This window comes from Bombus pyrosoma, linkage group LG2 (assembly GCF_014825855.1).
Source record: "Bombus pyrosoma isolate SC7728 linkage group LG2, ASM1482585v1, whole genome shotgun sequence".
NCBI lineage: Eukaryota > Metazoa > Arthropoda > Insecta > Hymenoptera > Apidae > Bombus > Bombus pyrosoma.
In genome coordinates this window covers 1522124-1538117 of record NC_057771.1, presented here as the reverse complement: position 1 = coordinate 1538117, position 15994 = coordinate 1522124, and the positions used below count along the sequence as shown (strand labels likewise).

The 15994-nt window shown below is 36.3% G+C and overlaps 1 protein-coding gene across 3 annotated transcripts in view; it reads right to left on the bottom strand.

Moving 5' to 3' along the window:
• Nucleotides 1–15994, bottom strand: part of LOC122577745 (lachesin-like) — a 179946-nt gene that overhangs the window by 96675 nt on the left and 67277 nt on the right. For all 3 annotated transcript variants that reach the window (XM_043749272.1, XM_043749275.1, XM_043749273.1), the window contains exon 2: nt 2585–2769. In XM_043749272.1, coding sequence (XP_043605207.1) covers nt 2585–2648 — 64 coding nt within the window. In that variant the 5' untranslated portion in view covers nt 2649–2769. The remainder of the gene's footprint in view (nt 1–2584; nt 2770–15994) is intronic.

The window sequence follows — 15994 nt, the reverse complement described above, 5'->3', positions numbered from 1 at the left end:
CGGACAAACCAAGATCGCTTTTCTTGCACGACAAATATGGTTACGTAACAATAATTCGGTATTGCGATCAAGTATTGAAAAGCTTAATGAGAAAAAGACGAACGATTACAGAACACGAGGAACGATATATCGCTGTTCAATTGCGATAGATACCTGTTCATTGTTAGCTATATTTACATATCCAAGATGAATCATATTATCCACATAATGGTTTAAACAAGAATAATTTCTTATCATCGAAAGCTTGGCCAGGTTTTCCAGCTAGCATTTAAAAAATGCAGAAACAGATGCACACTTAACAAGATAGAAGATAAAAATACAAATGTTTTAAGCTGTAGCAACGTTGAGAATGGAAATGTGGATGAGAATTCGTAGTCTGCAACGAGGAACGTATTTGAGGAGAATGGCAATGCATTCTCGTTAGTCAAGCATAATTTAAACTGGATAATGGGTGATTGACGTCTGAACGAGGAAACTCTCTCAGCCATCCATCCCTACATCTGATTCCGATGTACAAACCTAATCACATTCGTAGGATAGAGGACGAGAGAATGAAAGGAACGAATAAAGTAACAGTGAACAGCAGTTACCTGATTTTTGTATCTTTATCAATCATTTTTAAGTTTATACGCTTATTTTGCTATTAAATATTGCTTTTAATACGGTATTCGTTGTACTTTTTTCTGTGAATATCGTATTATCAGTTACTTAGAAATACGAAAACAACAGTTCATCAATGGACGAACATTTACTGTATTCCTATTCAAAAGAGGAATTACGCCGTAACAAAGATGCGAATAAATTATTACGGCTACAAAGTATTAAAAATAATGTACGAAAGAAGAGGCAGAAAGAATTTCAAAATTACGCAACAGAGTGATGATAATCTGATCGCGAACCATTCGTGTTAGAGCTTCTTAAGTTCATTCACTCGTACCGTTAATCCACGCTTTGTTCCATAGAATATCCGCGACACCGTTCCAGCAGACAAATCGCTGCTAAATTCTATTCTCTGTGAAGCTTGGCTACACGCCAACGTATCCGACACCATGCAACAAACTTATTTAATTATTTTTCTATCAAGAAAACCCGTTGTCGAGATGTGAACGGATGAGAGAACCAGTTGCCCTAAACTTTTTTAATTATTTCCTCTTTTACCTTGCACGACGACACTCGCTCGTGTGACGCAAAACGATACATCGTTCGTAGTAAGTTACCATACCTATCGTTTCAGATAATGACATTCCGTTATGGGACGCCTCATATAGTACATAGATAGTCTCCAGATGTAGTAAAAGATCGCATGCAGAACGGAGATAAACTATCCAAAGACACTGGGGAAATGGAAGAGAGAGAGAGAGAGAGAGAGAGAGAGGGAGAAGGAGTAATTTATTTTCTTCGTTTCTTCCGCAAATTAAACAGGTCGACCGAAAGAGCTCGATTCGAATTCCATAGGATCGGGTTGAATTCGTGCTAGAATTTCCGTGGAAAGGGACAGAATCGAAGGATACGTCTGTGAGAATCGAAGGATCCAGCCGCAGAACCTGTACGTCTGGGTGAAGAGCGTAAGATTCGAGATCCGGAAACGGTAAATTAATTCGCGAACGACAAGCCCAGTCGGCATTGCTATCGGCCGTCGTTTCTCCCTCGGTTTCAGGGAATAAACATCAGCGGCAGAAGTTGACTGGCGACCGGGAACGACGTCGCTACGATGTCGGTTTCCAGGTCCCGGCGCATATCCGAAATTCGTTCAGCTAACCGTTCCCCCTTGGCTCGTGTTTGGCACCGGGCTTCCTACCTCGTTTCTCTACCTCCGTTGTATATCTGCATCGGACGTCGCGCGCCGCGCAACCACCGGGATTTCTACATTCGCTATATACCTAACTGTGTCGATCGCAATCCGCGAACTGCTGCGATGCGAATTGATATCTAATTCGGGTCCCGGTGATCTGCGAAATTAGCGGGCTAACTGCTTTTGCACCGGGGAACTCTCGGCCGATTGCGTTCCAATTTCGAGTTTACCGAGAACTGTTTGATGATTGACTTCGACGCCAGAATTGGGAAACATGCTCGATTCGCTTCACCACAAGAAGTGTATTCTGTTTCTGCTTCGTTTTCTTTTTCCTTTTCTTCTTTTTTGCTTCATTGTAGGAAGTGAATTGAAATGTATATAGCTGTTGAAATAAATTGAGCAAGCAGAGGTTTGAACGATTTCCGATTTCCGTAGTGAAATTGAGATTTTAATTTATAAGTCTTTTTAGAGACTGTAATGAAAATTTTTTTAAAAGAAAGAGAAATTCGTTTCATCCGATAGTGTCTATAGCATTTCATACCTACATATTTTCCCTAAACCACAATATATTTTTAAAACAGTCTGAATTTAATCGCATCGCATCAAAATTGGAAAACTATTTCGCCCATTGCGAATATAATTTTCATTTTCAGATAAAATCTAGCCAAACGAAATTTCCATTTCAAGAATCATTCATTTCTCGTCCAAATCATCAGCATCGGGTAAAATTGTCGACCTGAATCGGACGAAAGACAACCAAAAGCAAACGACACCGTTAACTTTTTCACTTACCGATTGGCACGTTGACAGCAAAGAGAACGACAAGAGCGCGATGGCAGAGCATTGTGCACTGCATGGAAAACGCGATGAATCGTCGTCGTCGTCGGTCGGTGGAACCAGCAGCTGTTCCTTTATCTACTTAACGCTGTCATCTTCCGCGAGAACCTCTGTTTCCAGTCTTCTGACGCATAGCATGCCTGAAACAATCGAGAACTATGGTTAAACACATTCGTTAATCGTTATTCTTTTTTCTAGAATGTGAATATTTCTGTGGCCATCCCGGTTGACAGATTGAACCGGTTGGTTCGATATTCGAACGCGTCTATTTTCGACGAACGGGACAGAACTACACCTCACCATCGTCGCGCTTTATCGGCCGTTTCCACCGAGCGAACTTTCGACTCGCGCAGCCTTGCATCGCAAAATTGACTACCCTAACCACTTCTATCGTCGTTATCTGGCCTCAAGCTGCTGTTTCTCCTCGATGACGTTCGATCCTGTTCCGCGAAACTTGACTAACAGCTCGGTCAAAGACGAACTCCAGCTGATGTTTCATGGGACGTGGATCGATCGCTTTGTTTCCCGACCAAACAACGTGTAATTGTTCAGAAAAATGTTGTTTTGTGTAAATTTGTATGTCTATATCGCGTTGTTATATAAAACATTTTGAAGTTTCATTAGCACTACTAAAAGATAATGGTAGAAGGTAGTAGCATAGATTCAAAACAAGAACATTTGGCGTGTCTAATATTATTAACTATTAATAATACCTTTATACCCTCATGGCGTCTTTTCGCTCCAGATATTTATATTTCTATATTAATAAATATTTATATTATTTAAATCTATATAAATATAAATTTCGTTCGACTTTGTTGCCGACAAAATTGTTATCAATCTCTATACGTTGAATTCGGTCGAGCGGTATCGAAAAAAAATGCAAACGATAACAAGCATATAAAAGTACAAATTCTATCAAAATACACTCATCGAATAAACGTTCTTCGTTTACATTGATCACGGTCGATTACTGGACACTGGAAAGCACGTGTCTATCCACAACGCGCGTTTATTCGGCAAAACGAAAATCTGTAACGTATGGTTATTATTGAAATTGTTGTCTGACGGTATTCGGCGAGCGTGTTACGATTTCCCTTGCCACTGGACTAACGCGAGATTGTTAATTTTCCATATTCCACGGGACATGCGTTCGCGGCGTTACGTTCCGCTTTGTGCACACCATTGAACAGATTCGTGGCCTTTCCGTTCGACCAACACGTGTAACGGCACTGATACGGTTTCGCGTACGATTTCATCCTCGATAAAGTATTTGTAATTCTAATCCGCGATCTAAACGATCGACAAAGAGGTATAGCGTAGACTCGTTTCCGCGTTGCCTATATCGTCGAAAATTATTTTGTATAGTCGCGTCAGCGACTTGATCGTTCATATTGGTTCACGTGTCTACGTGACAATAAATTGTTAATTACCATTGATGGTTGTTTGCTTTAAAGCATGAACAATGTAACGGGCGTGTGCCGCGACAATTTTACCAATTCGCGCGACATTGATTTTCAAAGTGATCGACGAAATTATCTGGCCCCACGATTCACCGTTGCTTATTCGATTTGCAAGCGGGTCAACAAGTCTCGTTATTAGCTCACCGTATCTGACTATTGTGCGGATATTTATCGATTTCGTGCTCGCTTAATTCGTTTGTCTCTAGTGCATTTGAGAAAAGATTCGAAAGGAAAAGTATCTGTGAAAGTTTCAAAAGCAAAGATTTCAGAACAATATATAATAATAATTGCTCTTGAAAATAATGAAGAAGAATTTTGTTTTTAAAGTATTCATATTTATAGTATAATCGAAATAGAAATGGGAACTTTTGACAACCAGTGTGTCTAATTTTCCTCGTTCATTAAGGTACGCGTTAATACTTGTATATTTTGACAAGGGTAATAACCAACTGCAAGTATGTAAATTATCATTGAAAATGAGCCATTAGTCGTAACGTGTATCTGGTCATTCGACGAATGAAATGAAAATTTTAATAGTAAAGTAGATACGAATTAATTTTTCAAAATACATTCTCAGAGATCTGTATCAAAATCTCCTTGTAAGTCGCATGATCTTACAACATACATATTGCCACCTAAGGCCACCTAATGACAAAATCCGCAATCACTTAGTTGCCAGCCCAATATATGGTATCTTGATAATTATCGTCATAACGAATCGAAACCGAAGAAAAAGCACGATAACGATCTGTAGCAGCATATGAGCGTAGAAAAAGTCAACGGCAAATTCAGATCTGGGACAGGCCCATATTATTGTACCTTTGAATACTAACGATTGTTTTGGTTTACAAGGTCTAGGGGCAAACGAAATCGGGAAAGATTGTTATTACTGTTTCCTGTAATCTTCAGTTAGAATTACACAAGAAAGTTAACTTTTTGTGGTAACGCCCGTCGATATAAATGTATGAACGTGCTCCCTAGGGGATTGATTGATTATTATCCTTTCTGTGATCGACATAATAAATAGTATTGAGCGAGCGATGATTATAACTGACGTACACTATCTCTTGTACTTATACGAATTTTACTACAACTGACTATTACAAATTCATCCACTCGTTTCTTATCAAACAACCTACACGTGTAATACATTTCAGATCTATCCTCGAGGCGATTTAAATAAGTCGGGGTAAACGTATGCTATGGAAATTTGCGAAGCGCATGCGACAAGAAAGGTAAAGTTAAATGTAAATTGTAAAGCGTAACGTATTTTGCAAATAACTGACGGCGCTTGTGCATTATACTGGCACGGCGAAATTATTTAAATTCTAATGTACGGTCTAACTACAAATAAATTACACGGTGAAATGTGTCGCGTGTCGACGAATATAATACCTCGTGAAACGTGCTAAGTTTCTACTCCATGTTAGACATACGGAGAAGACGATACCATAAGTTATACGAACATAACATCGCGTGATTATTGCATGCAATATTGTTCTTGCAATGGAACCAAGAAGTTAATACGATACGACAGTTATTTATTACTAAAGATTATAGAAATAAATTAATAAGTTTACATTTCTACTGCTTCTTGCATATTGTTTATAGTATAGAAGAGATTAAAATAGAGATTTAAAGAGAAATATAAAGAATAGGTCACAGAATAAAAAGTTTCTACTATTAGTTCACAAGATTCGTAAGTGAAAATCGATAATAGTATTATTTAATATATATATATAATATATATTATATATTGTTATTATTATTATATTTACATATAGTAATTTATTATTATATATATAGATAATTTTTGAGTAATGATATACGTTAGATGTACAATTTCTATCATGAGTGAAACATTGTTATTCCTCGAAAGAAGAAATGGTCTCATGTTGCAAAGTGAGATTCAATTCGTTTGAACTGCGAACCTTCGAGGGAAAAGAACGAAAGCAACTTTGTCCAGCCATCGTTATACACGTGTTCGATGGTTACTTTGAGCGCCGAATCTCTTTATAATAGAAGAACGAAATCACTAGTGCAACCTTACAGTTAACGTTTCCCCTAACTTTAAATTTTTGACATTGTTCACATTACGAGAGAATCTTCGACGGAGAAGCTTCTAACATTTACATCAAGATTCTTCATTGTACAATCTTACTTAAAAATTTTAGATAAAAATACCTATTATCGCTATAAAATTATTATAAAAAGTTATAAAAGATCAAAGTAATATAAAAATTGCATAATAACAATAGCAATAAAATTAGAATGTCACAATCTCACGATATCAAAATTTCATTACCAACTAAATTTGGCCGAGAAGACTTCTAACTATCTATCGAATATACGACTTCCGAGTAAAAAATGAAATTCAATTTCCACGTGACTCAAAGGAAAATCATATTGGGCGCACTCCATGCTGGTGAAAATTTTGATGGCAATATTTGCGAAACCACTGATTCCTACGTACGTCTCCGCAGTGATGGGACGACGAGGCGACGTAAAATGCGAAACACGGAACACGAAATACTTCAGTTCGTTATTGGCAAGGTAAAGCCGATCTATACCGCAGCAGAAATAGCGGCGGCGGATGCAGCATCAACACCGCAAGCAACTTTCACGCAGACAGCTGAACAAAAAGAGTCGGCGAATGGGGTTAACTTTAATTTACATTTGCTTCTACTTATGTACTACTATATCTATTTACAATGCATGTATGTGCGTACGTATCCTTGTCGTGGTGACTGCTGCGCGACCACCAGCTGCGAATGTCTTGAGTTAACAGTAAGACAATTTCAAAAGACAACCTCCTTGGGTTGACGTTTCCTTGCGGAAACGCTTGCATTCCGGTGCATGTGCCTATTAAAAGAACTTGGATCGCGTACCTTTCCCTTCATTTTTTTCTTTTCTACATGGTTCACGGTAACTATAAGAGGTCAGTGATTCAAGATATTATTGGCTTGTCGGGAAAGTTCGTAAGGAAAGGTAAATTACTTAAAGGATTTTATAGAATATTTACGATGACTTTTTGTGACTTATTGGTTAGCTGCATGATCGCTCTCCTGAAGAACTTTTCGTCCTGTTTAGCAATCGATCGCTTCAAGTGGTTTTTGCACAGCCCTAAAATGTTCTGCATCTTGTCATTATAAAAAAAGTTTTGCGTTGAAAAACATCTTTGCTATTAACCGATCTCGAACTTTTTTCATTAATTGCCACATTTAATGTTCAACTGAGGAAATTTGTCTCAATTTAGTACCTTGTTATTTCACATTTCCCAACTTTAAAAACGTTATGAACTTTCCGAACAACTTAATATTTTAACAAACAGTTATCTTTACCTTCCTTCCTTTAGTGCAGCGAAAAATGATGATAACTGTGTCTAGATATATTTCAGAAAGGATACATTTGAGGTTTCTTTTAATTGAATTGTACTAGGTACAATCACCATCTTTTTCTTCTTTTCTTATTTTTAAAACAATAGTAACTGATATTCGACATAAAATACAAAACATCGAGAAAAGAACAACGTGTTGAACAAATTTCCTACGTTTTTCACTCGAATAGAAAGCGAATAGAGCTGGAACTTCAGTTGCTTTGAATTATTCATTAATCGCTAGAAGAATTCATAACTCGATCTACCGGTACGTGTTCCAAAAAAGAATTACTGTAAAATATCTTGACTCGGTTTGCACTTAAGAGTCGTCCATGTTTAAAGCAACTTCCCATTCCGCATCTTGCGAAACTACTTGTAGGAATCGTGCCACATTTGCATAAATGTTATCTTTCAAACTGCAGTTCTTCCTCGGTGACGGTTTTACTTTCTGCTTTCTGACAGTCAGAGTGAAAACCCATGTTGTTTACGATCTGCTAAATAAAAAGTAAATAATGTGTCAAGATATACATATACTTTGTGATTATCGATCATTTGGACACAAGAAAATAAAATATATCTCTTTTGTTCAACTAATATCATCTTCTATAAATGTATTTTTCTTCGCATTTTATTTCGTAATTTGAGGAACAGGGATTCGTGAAAAGGAAACCGTAACAACACGCGTTGCACGTGTAACAAGGGTTTACGTGTTTAGATTAGATGCAGATTAAAGCGCACTCAGAGATGGGTTTAGCGTGAGAGATCATTTGTCCGAGATAATTATTTTTCAGGTATCATGCGATGCTTGCAAAATACGTGGCTTCCTATGGTTGATTAATGAGACGATCGAGGACGCGTTGAAAGACCGTAAAACAGTTAATATATTCGTTTCTATCTTTTCCTGGATCGAACCTTGACAAATAAAAGTGCTTTTCGAAGAGCAATTACGAAAACACGTTTAATCTGTTAGAACGATGTAAAAGAACAAATTTGAATTTGCAGCAGTGTATCACCTTCGAATTTATACCAGTTAGGAATTATACTGACGTCAAAATTTATTTGCAATGTAACACGTGCATATAGTGCTACTCAATTAGGAAGATATTTCAATTAACAACAAAATTTACAATTTACAATTTACAACAAAAGAACGACATACTTACCAATTGATTAGTCGTTATTCGATATATTTAAATTTAACTTATTTGTAAATAAATAATTACTCCATGCGTCATGTAAATGTGTTATATTACAATAAATAATGCACGTATTACGTACCTTATGAATGTATATGTAATTTTAAAACATAACAATATACAAGTAAATAAATCAAAGACATTTTAAAAAACTTGCACGTACAAAACAAGCTCTATATAATCGTTGGAATTGCTATAATCGCGTCTAATATTCTGTCACATTAATATTTAAATGAACTTTCGTTCAGCCCCAAAATGATCGTTTGATCATAAATGCAAAAACCTCGCGTTCATTCCGATGCAGTCGATTTCGAAATAGATAGTTTAAATAAAATTTCCCAGTTTCTTGATCGTTTCATCGAAACGGTTAAAATATTCATTATGGACCATTGATCCTGCACGAAGGCCCACGCTATGTAGCCGAGTTTATACGCGTATATCGTGTCAGACCAAAACCGCGACACTATCACTTTTCCGATGATGATCGTTTGCGGCTGCGCAGGTATTTCGCTACAAGAGTAGGCGAAATTTACACGAAAATAAATTTGAAACGTTGCATGAACACCACAATTTCCGGAACGCTTTATTCAACACGGCCTTACTCCTCTATTGTTCCCTAATAAAAATAATATTCCGTGAACGCAGCGCAACTTCCTAATTTTGATTTTCCTATCTTCAACAAATGGCCTAATTTTTCGAGGAAACTTAAATTAGAACGGAATTTAAATTAGGAGGAATTTTTACTGAGTCGAAATTCCATAATTACTTAATCTACACTCATGTTTAATTTATTTTTATTCGGCTACGTTCTACTACTATATTCTTTGTTTGTTACTGTATATTGTTTTTCTTTTTGTTGATTTGTTTCATTTTTAATAAAGTATAAGAGACATTTGACATTTTAGAAACGCTTATAATCCTAATTATTGGTCAGTTATTATTAATTAATAGCTACTGTTGTGCTTTTCAAAGATATTTTTGGATTTGCTATTTCATAGAAGTGGAATACCAGTACGAATAAGTATTTTCGGGCAATTACTTTTCAAATTATAATTCGTATCGTAGTATCGATCCCAGGGTCCAGCTCTTCTCGTTCCCTTGAGCAACTGGCTAAGGATCGTTGATTCTCTTCGAGACGGTGCTTTCGTAAGCGAAATTAAATCGAACAAGTAAACAGCTGAAGCGGGCAACACCGAGCTTTTACTTTTAGTGCACGCCATTAAATAAAATATAAAGCGTGACGATACAGCTATAAATTTCTTAACCAAAAAATGTCGAATATATTTAAACGACATTTTAAACAATCTATGTAGTATTAAAAATAAGTACTACAAAATTATTTTCGCACATAATATATCTCAATATTCGAAACAAAGATTTATTTTAAAACATATTTCAAGTTTGGCATGTACTCAGAAACGTTTTAAGAAATGTTTTTTAATCAACAAAGTCAAATATTTCATTTAACTCGAGTATTTAGTCTTCCCTTAACTTTTGCCTTTACATATTTGTCAAGTCCTACACATATTTGCAAATTTATTCAGTTTCTAACTAACGAAAAGAATTTGATAGATAAATCGTTGATATTCATGTTCGATACTAAGAGAGTTTCAAACGTTTTTGTAAAATGATTATTAGATAGATGTTATCTCCGGGGACGTGCAATATTTTCGACTGATACACATTACTCTCTAGAGAACGTTAAGTCCACTACTATGAATTAACCGTCACATAAAACTGGAGACTCTAACAAATGTCCCTTAAAGAATACAAAAAGTCATATTTGAGTAAATCTACAGGGACTGATATTCGCCGAGATGCTTTTATACTTCTTGAGATATACACACACACACTATTTATCTCTCCTTCGATTTTTCCTCATCCTTCTCTAAGGTTTTAATTAAATCAAGGTGTACGAAAGTGGCACAGCGCAATCCATTAAACAACCAACGAATGAACTATACCGTCCAATTTTCCTTAACTTGTATTATATCATTGATAGTTTTAAATTTGAAGCGTTCTTGAAACTGAAATCCTTTTAAAATATTCGATAATATAGAAAAAGCATTTATCGAATGGAACTTGTGAAACCAGTACAAAAATAACAAATTTATACTGGAATTTATGTCAACTATTTCAATGATAATCAAAAGAAATTACTTTTTTTACGTGGCTTGCTATTAGATTTTATACGTTACTTCAAAATGATCGCTGCCAGCGCGAGCATTGCACGTACCAATTGATCTGCGTGTTTTCATTGAAACTACACACAGAAACAGATAAATCCGTGAGAATTTTTTGCGTCTTTTACAACGAAGCGGATAAAAGAATTATCGCGCTCTAACGTAAAACGTAAAATATTTGAATGGGAAAAAACGTTTTGATCGATTATATTTTTGCAACTATCGAGGAAGACAAGTCTATGGAAAAACAATTCAGCAGGGAAGAATAACGTTACCAGCGATGTTCGATTACAGTTGTATAAATCGAGAAGTATGTGCAATGCAACTATTTTCGGGAATCATATTTTAATTGAATTTAAAACTTTCTACAAACAATATTGAAATACTATTTTTACCTTTAGTAACGCAGGCAACTGAACTAAAACATTGATATTTTATACCCAATGACCAGAAATGATTGAGAATTATTTTCCTTAAGACAAGAAAATTTTTCCCCAGGATTACTAAGAGCTTCATGACCTCAACTTGCATATGTATTTCCCTGTCTGACTCAACCATCAACGATATACGAATATCAAGCAGCAACGAACTCTGAAACTGCACGAAACTGAAACGTAATGGTAGTGAGCGAATTCGGTTCTCTCGAACTCGAAATCTTCTTACGCGGCAAAGTCTGACGATAGAAATACGATGAAATATGACGAGGCACGATTACATCCGTTAGTGGTGTCGCAACGTTCAAACACAATTTCCATTGAACATGCAGAAAAGCGATTGCACGCTCGCTGGAGTTCGATTAATTCTCATTCCCGCGCGAATAAAGACGCGTAGCTGTGTCTCAAATAAAAGGTAACCACCTATTGCCATATGTGTTTTCCGCTTTCGTGTGCACGATGTGCATCCGTGAATTCGTGAATATACAATGACACCGATCTTCACCGGGGTAAGTTTACGACGCTCGTTCTTCGCTTTTACGAGTTTGTCAAGATGAAACGACTTCGCGCGAACTCCGAATCCTTCTTTTCCGCCGGTGGTATTGACGCGTGAGAACGTTTCCTTTCAACTGTGGCTCCGGCACTGTCTCGTCCCTAGACGCCTCCAACACAGTGATCGACTAAAGTTTAAGACTGCCGGACTCCCAGTCATTGAATTTGTTTCTTACTTCATTTTCTTTCTGTCCTTCCTTACGGGGAGAAGGAAAATCGGAGCCGGAAGGAGGCTCCGAGCGCGTCAACCGCCGGCAGGTAATTTCCGTAATCATTGAATTTTCGCCGGCTTATGTTCGTTAAGTTAGTGCCAACTTTGTTCTCGTTCCTCTTCTCCCCCCTCCTTTTTAATTGAAAATTTATAAGCCTCACCCGCGTGCAAGAACATTTCGAATAGTTTTAATTGAAACAGTGTTAATTAACGTAGTCGCGCCGTATATTGGCGATTTTATTGTTAGACTTACGTGCCAAGCAAAGAGATTAATTTTGACGGTATCCTATTCTCGAATGTGTCACAAAAAAATAATTGCAATAGAAGATAAAGCTTCACACCGATAAGCTCGAACTGCTTTAATACACACTTACAAAAACCTGCATCAAATGCTGTAACGGGTGTCAGTTTGTTTCATTTTCATAGCTTATATAATAATATAAGATGCTATATTATTCTATTGCCTTGATTATTTTCTTCACTCTGCCTTCCTCAGAAGAAAATCTGGCTTCCTACCCCTATCAAACAACATTCCACCATCCATTACATCTAGTTTATATTCATAAGGTTCGTTCATTAAAAACTAATTTCTTTTTAATTGGACCGCAACCTGGGTTAACATTGTTCTGTTTGTTTTGCCAATAACTGACAAAACTGACTTGAACTGACTTCTTAACAGGAAAATGGAATACGGGAAAGGAAACAGCTGCCATCCTGATTGCATGTAATTCTTCTGCTAATTTACAAAAATTCAAACAAAGAAAATTCCCTTTTTAGATTAAAGCGACTCAACATTACGGCAAACATGATATTTCCACGGAGAGGGGAATCGCATTGCCAAAAATATATTTGTTCACTGTATAGGACAATAGGAGAAAAAAAGCTGTTGGTTTTTCCGACGAGTTTGGCTTGATTTCCTACGGGATACGACGCGTAGAATAACGGTTCGTGACATTTTGGTGTCTCTTTTATGGAATACCATGAATTTTTTAAAATATTCTCCTTCCGCTCTAAATCGCGTTAAAATCACATTACGCTATTGTCGGATAACGTTACTTTTTAAATTACTATTGTAAGAAATTATTAGTATAGAATGATATTATAATATAAAAAAGTTAAGTACATATTTTGATTATTCGTGATGGCGAATAATGAAATTTTGGTATCTTTATTATAAATCTTCTCGGTATTGAATATATCAAATTTGGTAACAAATTTCCTCTTCCTTATTGTGATTATTAGTTGACGAGATGATGAAATTTAGTGGATTCATTTATAAATTTCAACCACCGAATAAATGACATTTCTTATGCACCAATCTAATATTTTCGCAATTTTCCCAAATATTTAATTAACTGAAATATTCGAGAGAATTCTTGAATTACTTCCCGATGGCACTCGCGAAAGTAAAGAGTTAAAACACTCTAAAATTCCTGTACAATGTTTGAACACGGTTCACTTGAGGGAAGGAGAAAAATGGAAAGATAGGAATAGGGTGAAACGTAGTTAATCGCGCACTCTGCTTTCTGCGTCATCGGGTTCCGAGTGTACTTCCATTTAAGTTGGTCTTTATTTTTATCGAGGGCGTAGCGAAATTTCACGATTAATTTATATGTTGTCGATCGTATTGGAAAGCTCTCATCCCGGTCGCGATACCAACGTGGAATCACTTTTTCACACTTATTGCCTTATCGAACTTCGAACGTCCTTAGCTCTGGAATGCAAATCACTAGAGCTTAACTTAGATGAACTCCGAAGAGTGTGGGGTCTGACGACGAAAAGAGAGATAGAAGGAGGAAATGAGACACGGAGTCAGGCTAAAGATGGGAGTCAGAGGTTTCGAATTACCAAGTGCAGAAACTCTTAAAAAAAAAAAAAAACAAATTCAAATATCCTGCGTAAGAAGAATTTGCAAAGTTTGGTAGATGCGGAGGATGCAAATAATTCACGCATGAAATTTTAAGTGTATTTCAAAAGTGTGGATAGACAACGTGACTTGATTTTAACTTTGTGAGTTATTTAATACGACGACGTTTAATTGTAAAATTATACGGAGATCACGTCGTATTAATTTGTTACAGCCATGTATCTTAAAAGTCGACAGCCTTTAGATGTTGAGAAAAATTAACTATAAAAGTGATAGTGTACAAATCAATACTGCAATAAAAATATGTAAAATGTAAATAGGTATAATTATAGCTATAATTCCGTTATTCAATTATCAGGTAAATCGTGAGATTAACTATTCGGTTCAAGCTGTACGTGTGATTATCGGAAATTATTACCAGCTTGTTAATAAGATTTTCCAAAGACCCCTACATCGATTAGCACTCGGTCAGATAAAACTGAAGTTTTTCGAGCATAAACACACGAGCGAAATCGAATTTCCGTAATCATGGAACAGAGCTCGGATATTCGTTCCATGCGTAATTACCCGTATCATTTAACCGATATTTTCGTTAGCGTAAGTACCTTGTAATTCACAATGAACACATGAAAAAAATTATATCGGTATATTTGGTTGCAAATAGTTTAGTAACTGGACTCTCGAATGAAATAATAACGTCTATCTAAGAAAATAACAATGTACCAATTATTTGATTACAAACATTTACACAAAGTTTTTCCATCACAACTTTCAGGTTGTTTTCGCCCTCTTAACACGATACGTAAAGAAAATAAGTAAAATATAAGTTAAATATTTTTTCAACCGCCACGTCATATATCAGTCTATATCACCATAATCCTTGTAGTGCAAAATATAAATTGAATTTTAAATGAAGTAAAATGTCCAAAGTTAACCCAAATAATCGTGATCGCCTATAATCCAATAAAGATGTCAATTAATAGGTCTTGTTAGTCCTACAACACGTTCATAATTTTTGGACGCGTATCGAGAAAATTATGTCGTTGGCCAACGTTATCGCTCGTATAACTCGCGACAGAATAATTTCGGTGCTTTTCTGGTGGTCACTGAATCATCAAAACTTTGCGGTTCGCTGAAAATGGAATCAAAGAGTATCGAGTAACGATTTAACTGCTGTGTAGATAGTCCACCATTTGAATCACGATACTCGAAATTGTATCCCGCCCACCAAATAATTAATCCTGATCGATCTCTTAACGACGCGCCGATATTTCCTATTTCGAAATTTTGATTTTAAACGCACGCGACGTAAAAATGATCATCGAACAATTTGCGTTATATAATTCCCCTTTTCACGCTTTGAAATCATACATTTATGTGTTTTATCCGACTAAAAACTACGTTTTAAAATTGTACGAATAAAATAAAAAAAAAACTTGTGCCATTTATGATGGGCGTAAAATACTAGTATCAATATGTGTACGAAACCTGCACAGGTATTTAGGAAATGAATTGTCCATATCGTTAAACAAGTTATTCAGAAATCGAACTGATTAACTCTATCAAAGTTAATCGTTTAGCTTAAAAAAACCATGTATTTTAATTCTAAGATTAAGAAGTATTCAGAACACAGAGTTGATCAGTTTAGCGTCGGCATAGTTCCATGATTTGTGTAATTGTGAATATCGGCAAGTACAAAAATCCGTCTAGTTTACCCGAAAAAAGATACAAGAAACTATCGTCCTGGATGTTTTTCTTTTCAATAGAGAATTTGGCGCATTTCTTATTTTTAGTATTTCATAGGTCGCCATTCGAGTTGCATCTGTTTGAATACAACTGCCGACAAACTGTTCTATACGGTGCGGCGTCGTACTCGTACGTACAATTTTCCATGAGGACATAAGCAGGCTAAGAAGGAGTTTGAAGGTTCCTCGGTTTTCTCGTCCGACAGGCTACCTCTTGCATCACAATACTTCTCCAATTTCCTGAGCAGAAGTTACGGGACGCGTTCCATCATGACGTCACGGGAACAAAGCTTTCCCCCTATCCTGTTCACTTTTCGTCCTACAACCCTCCCATCTTT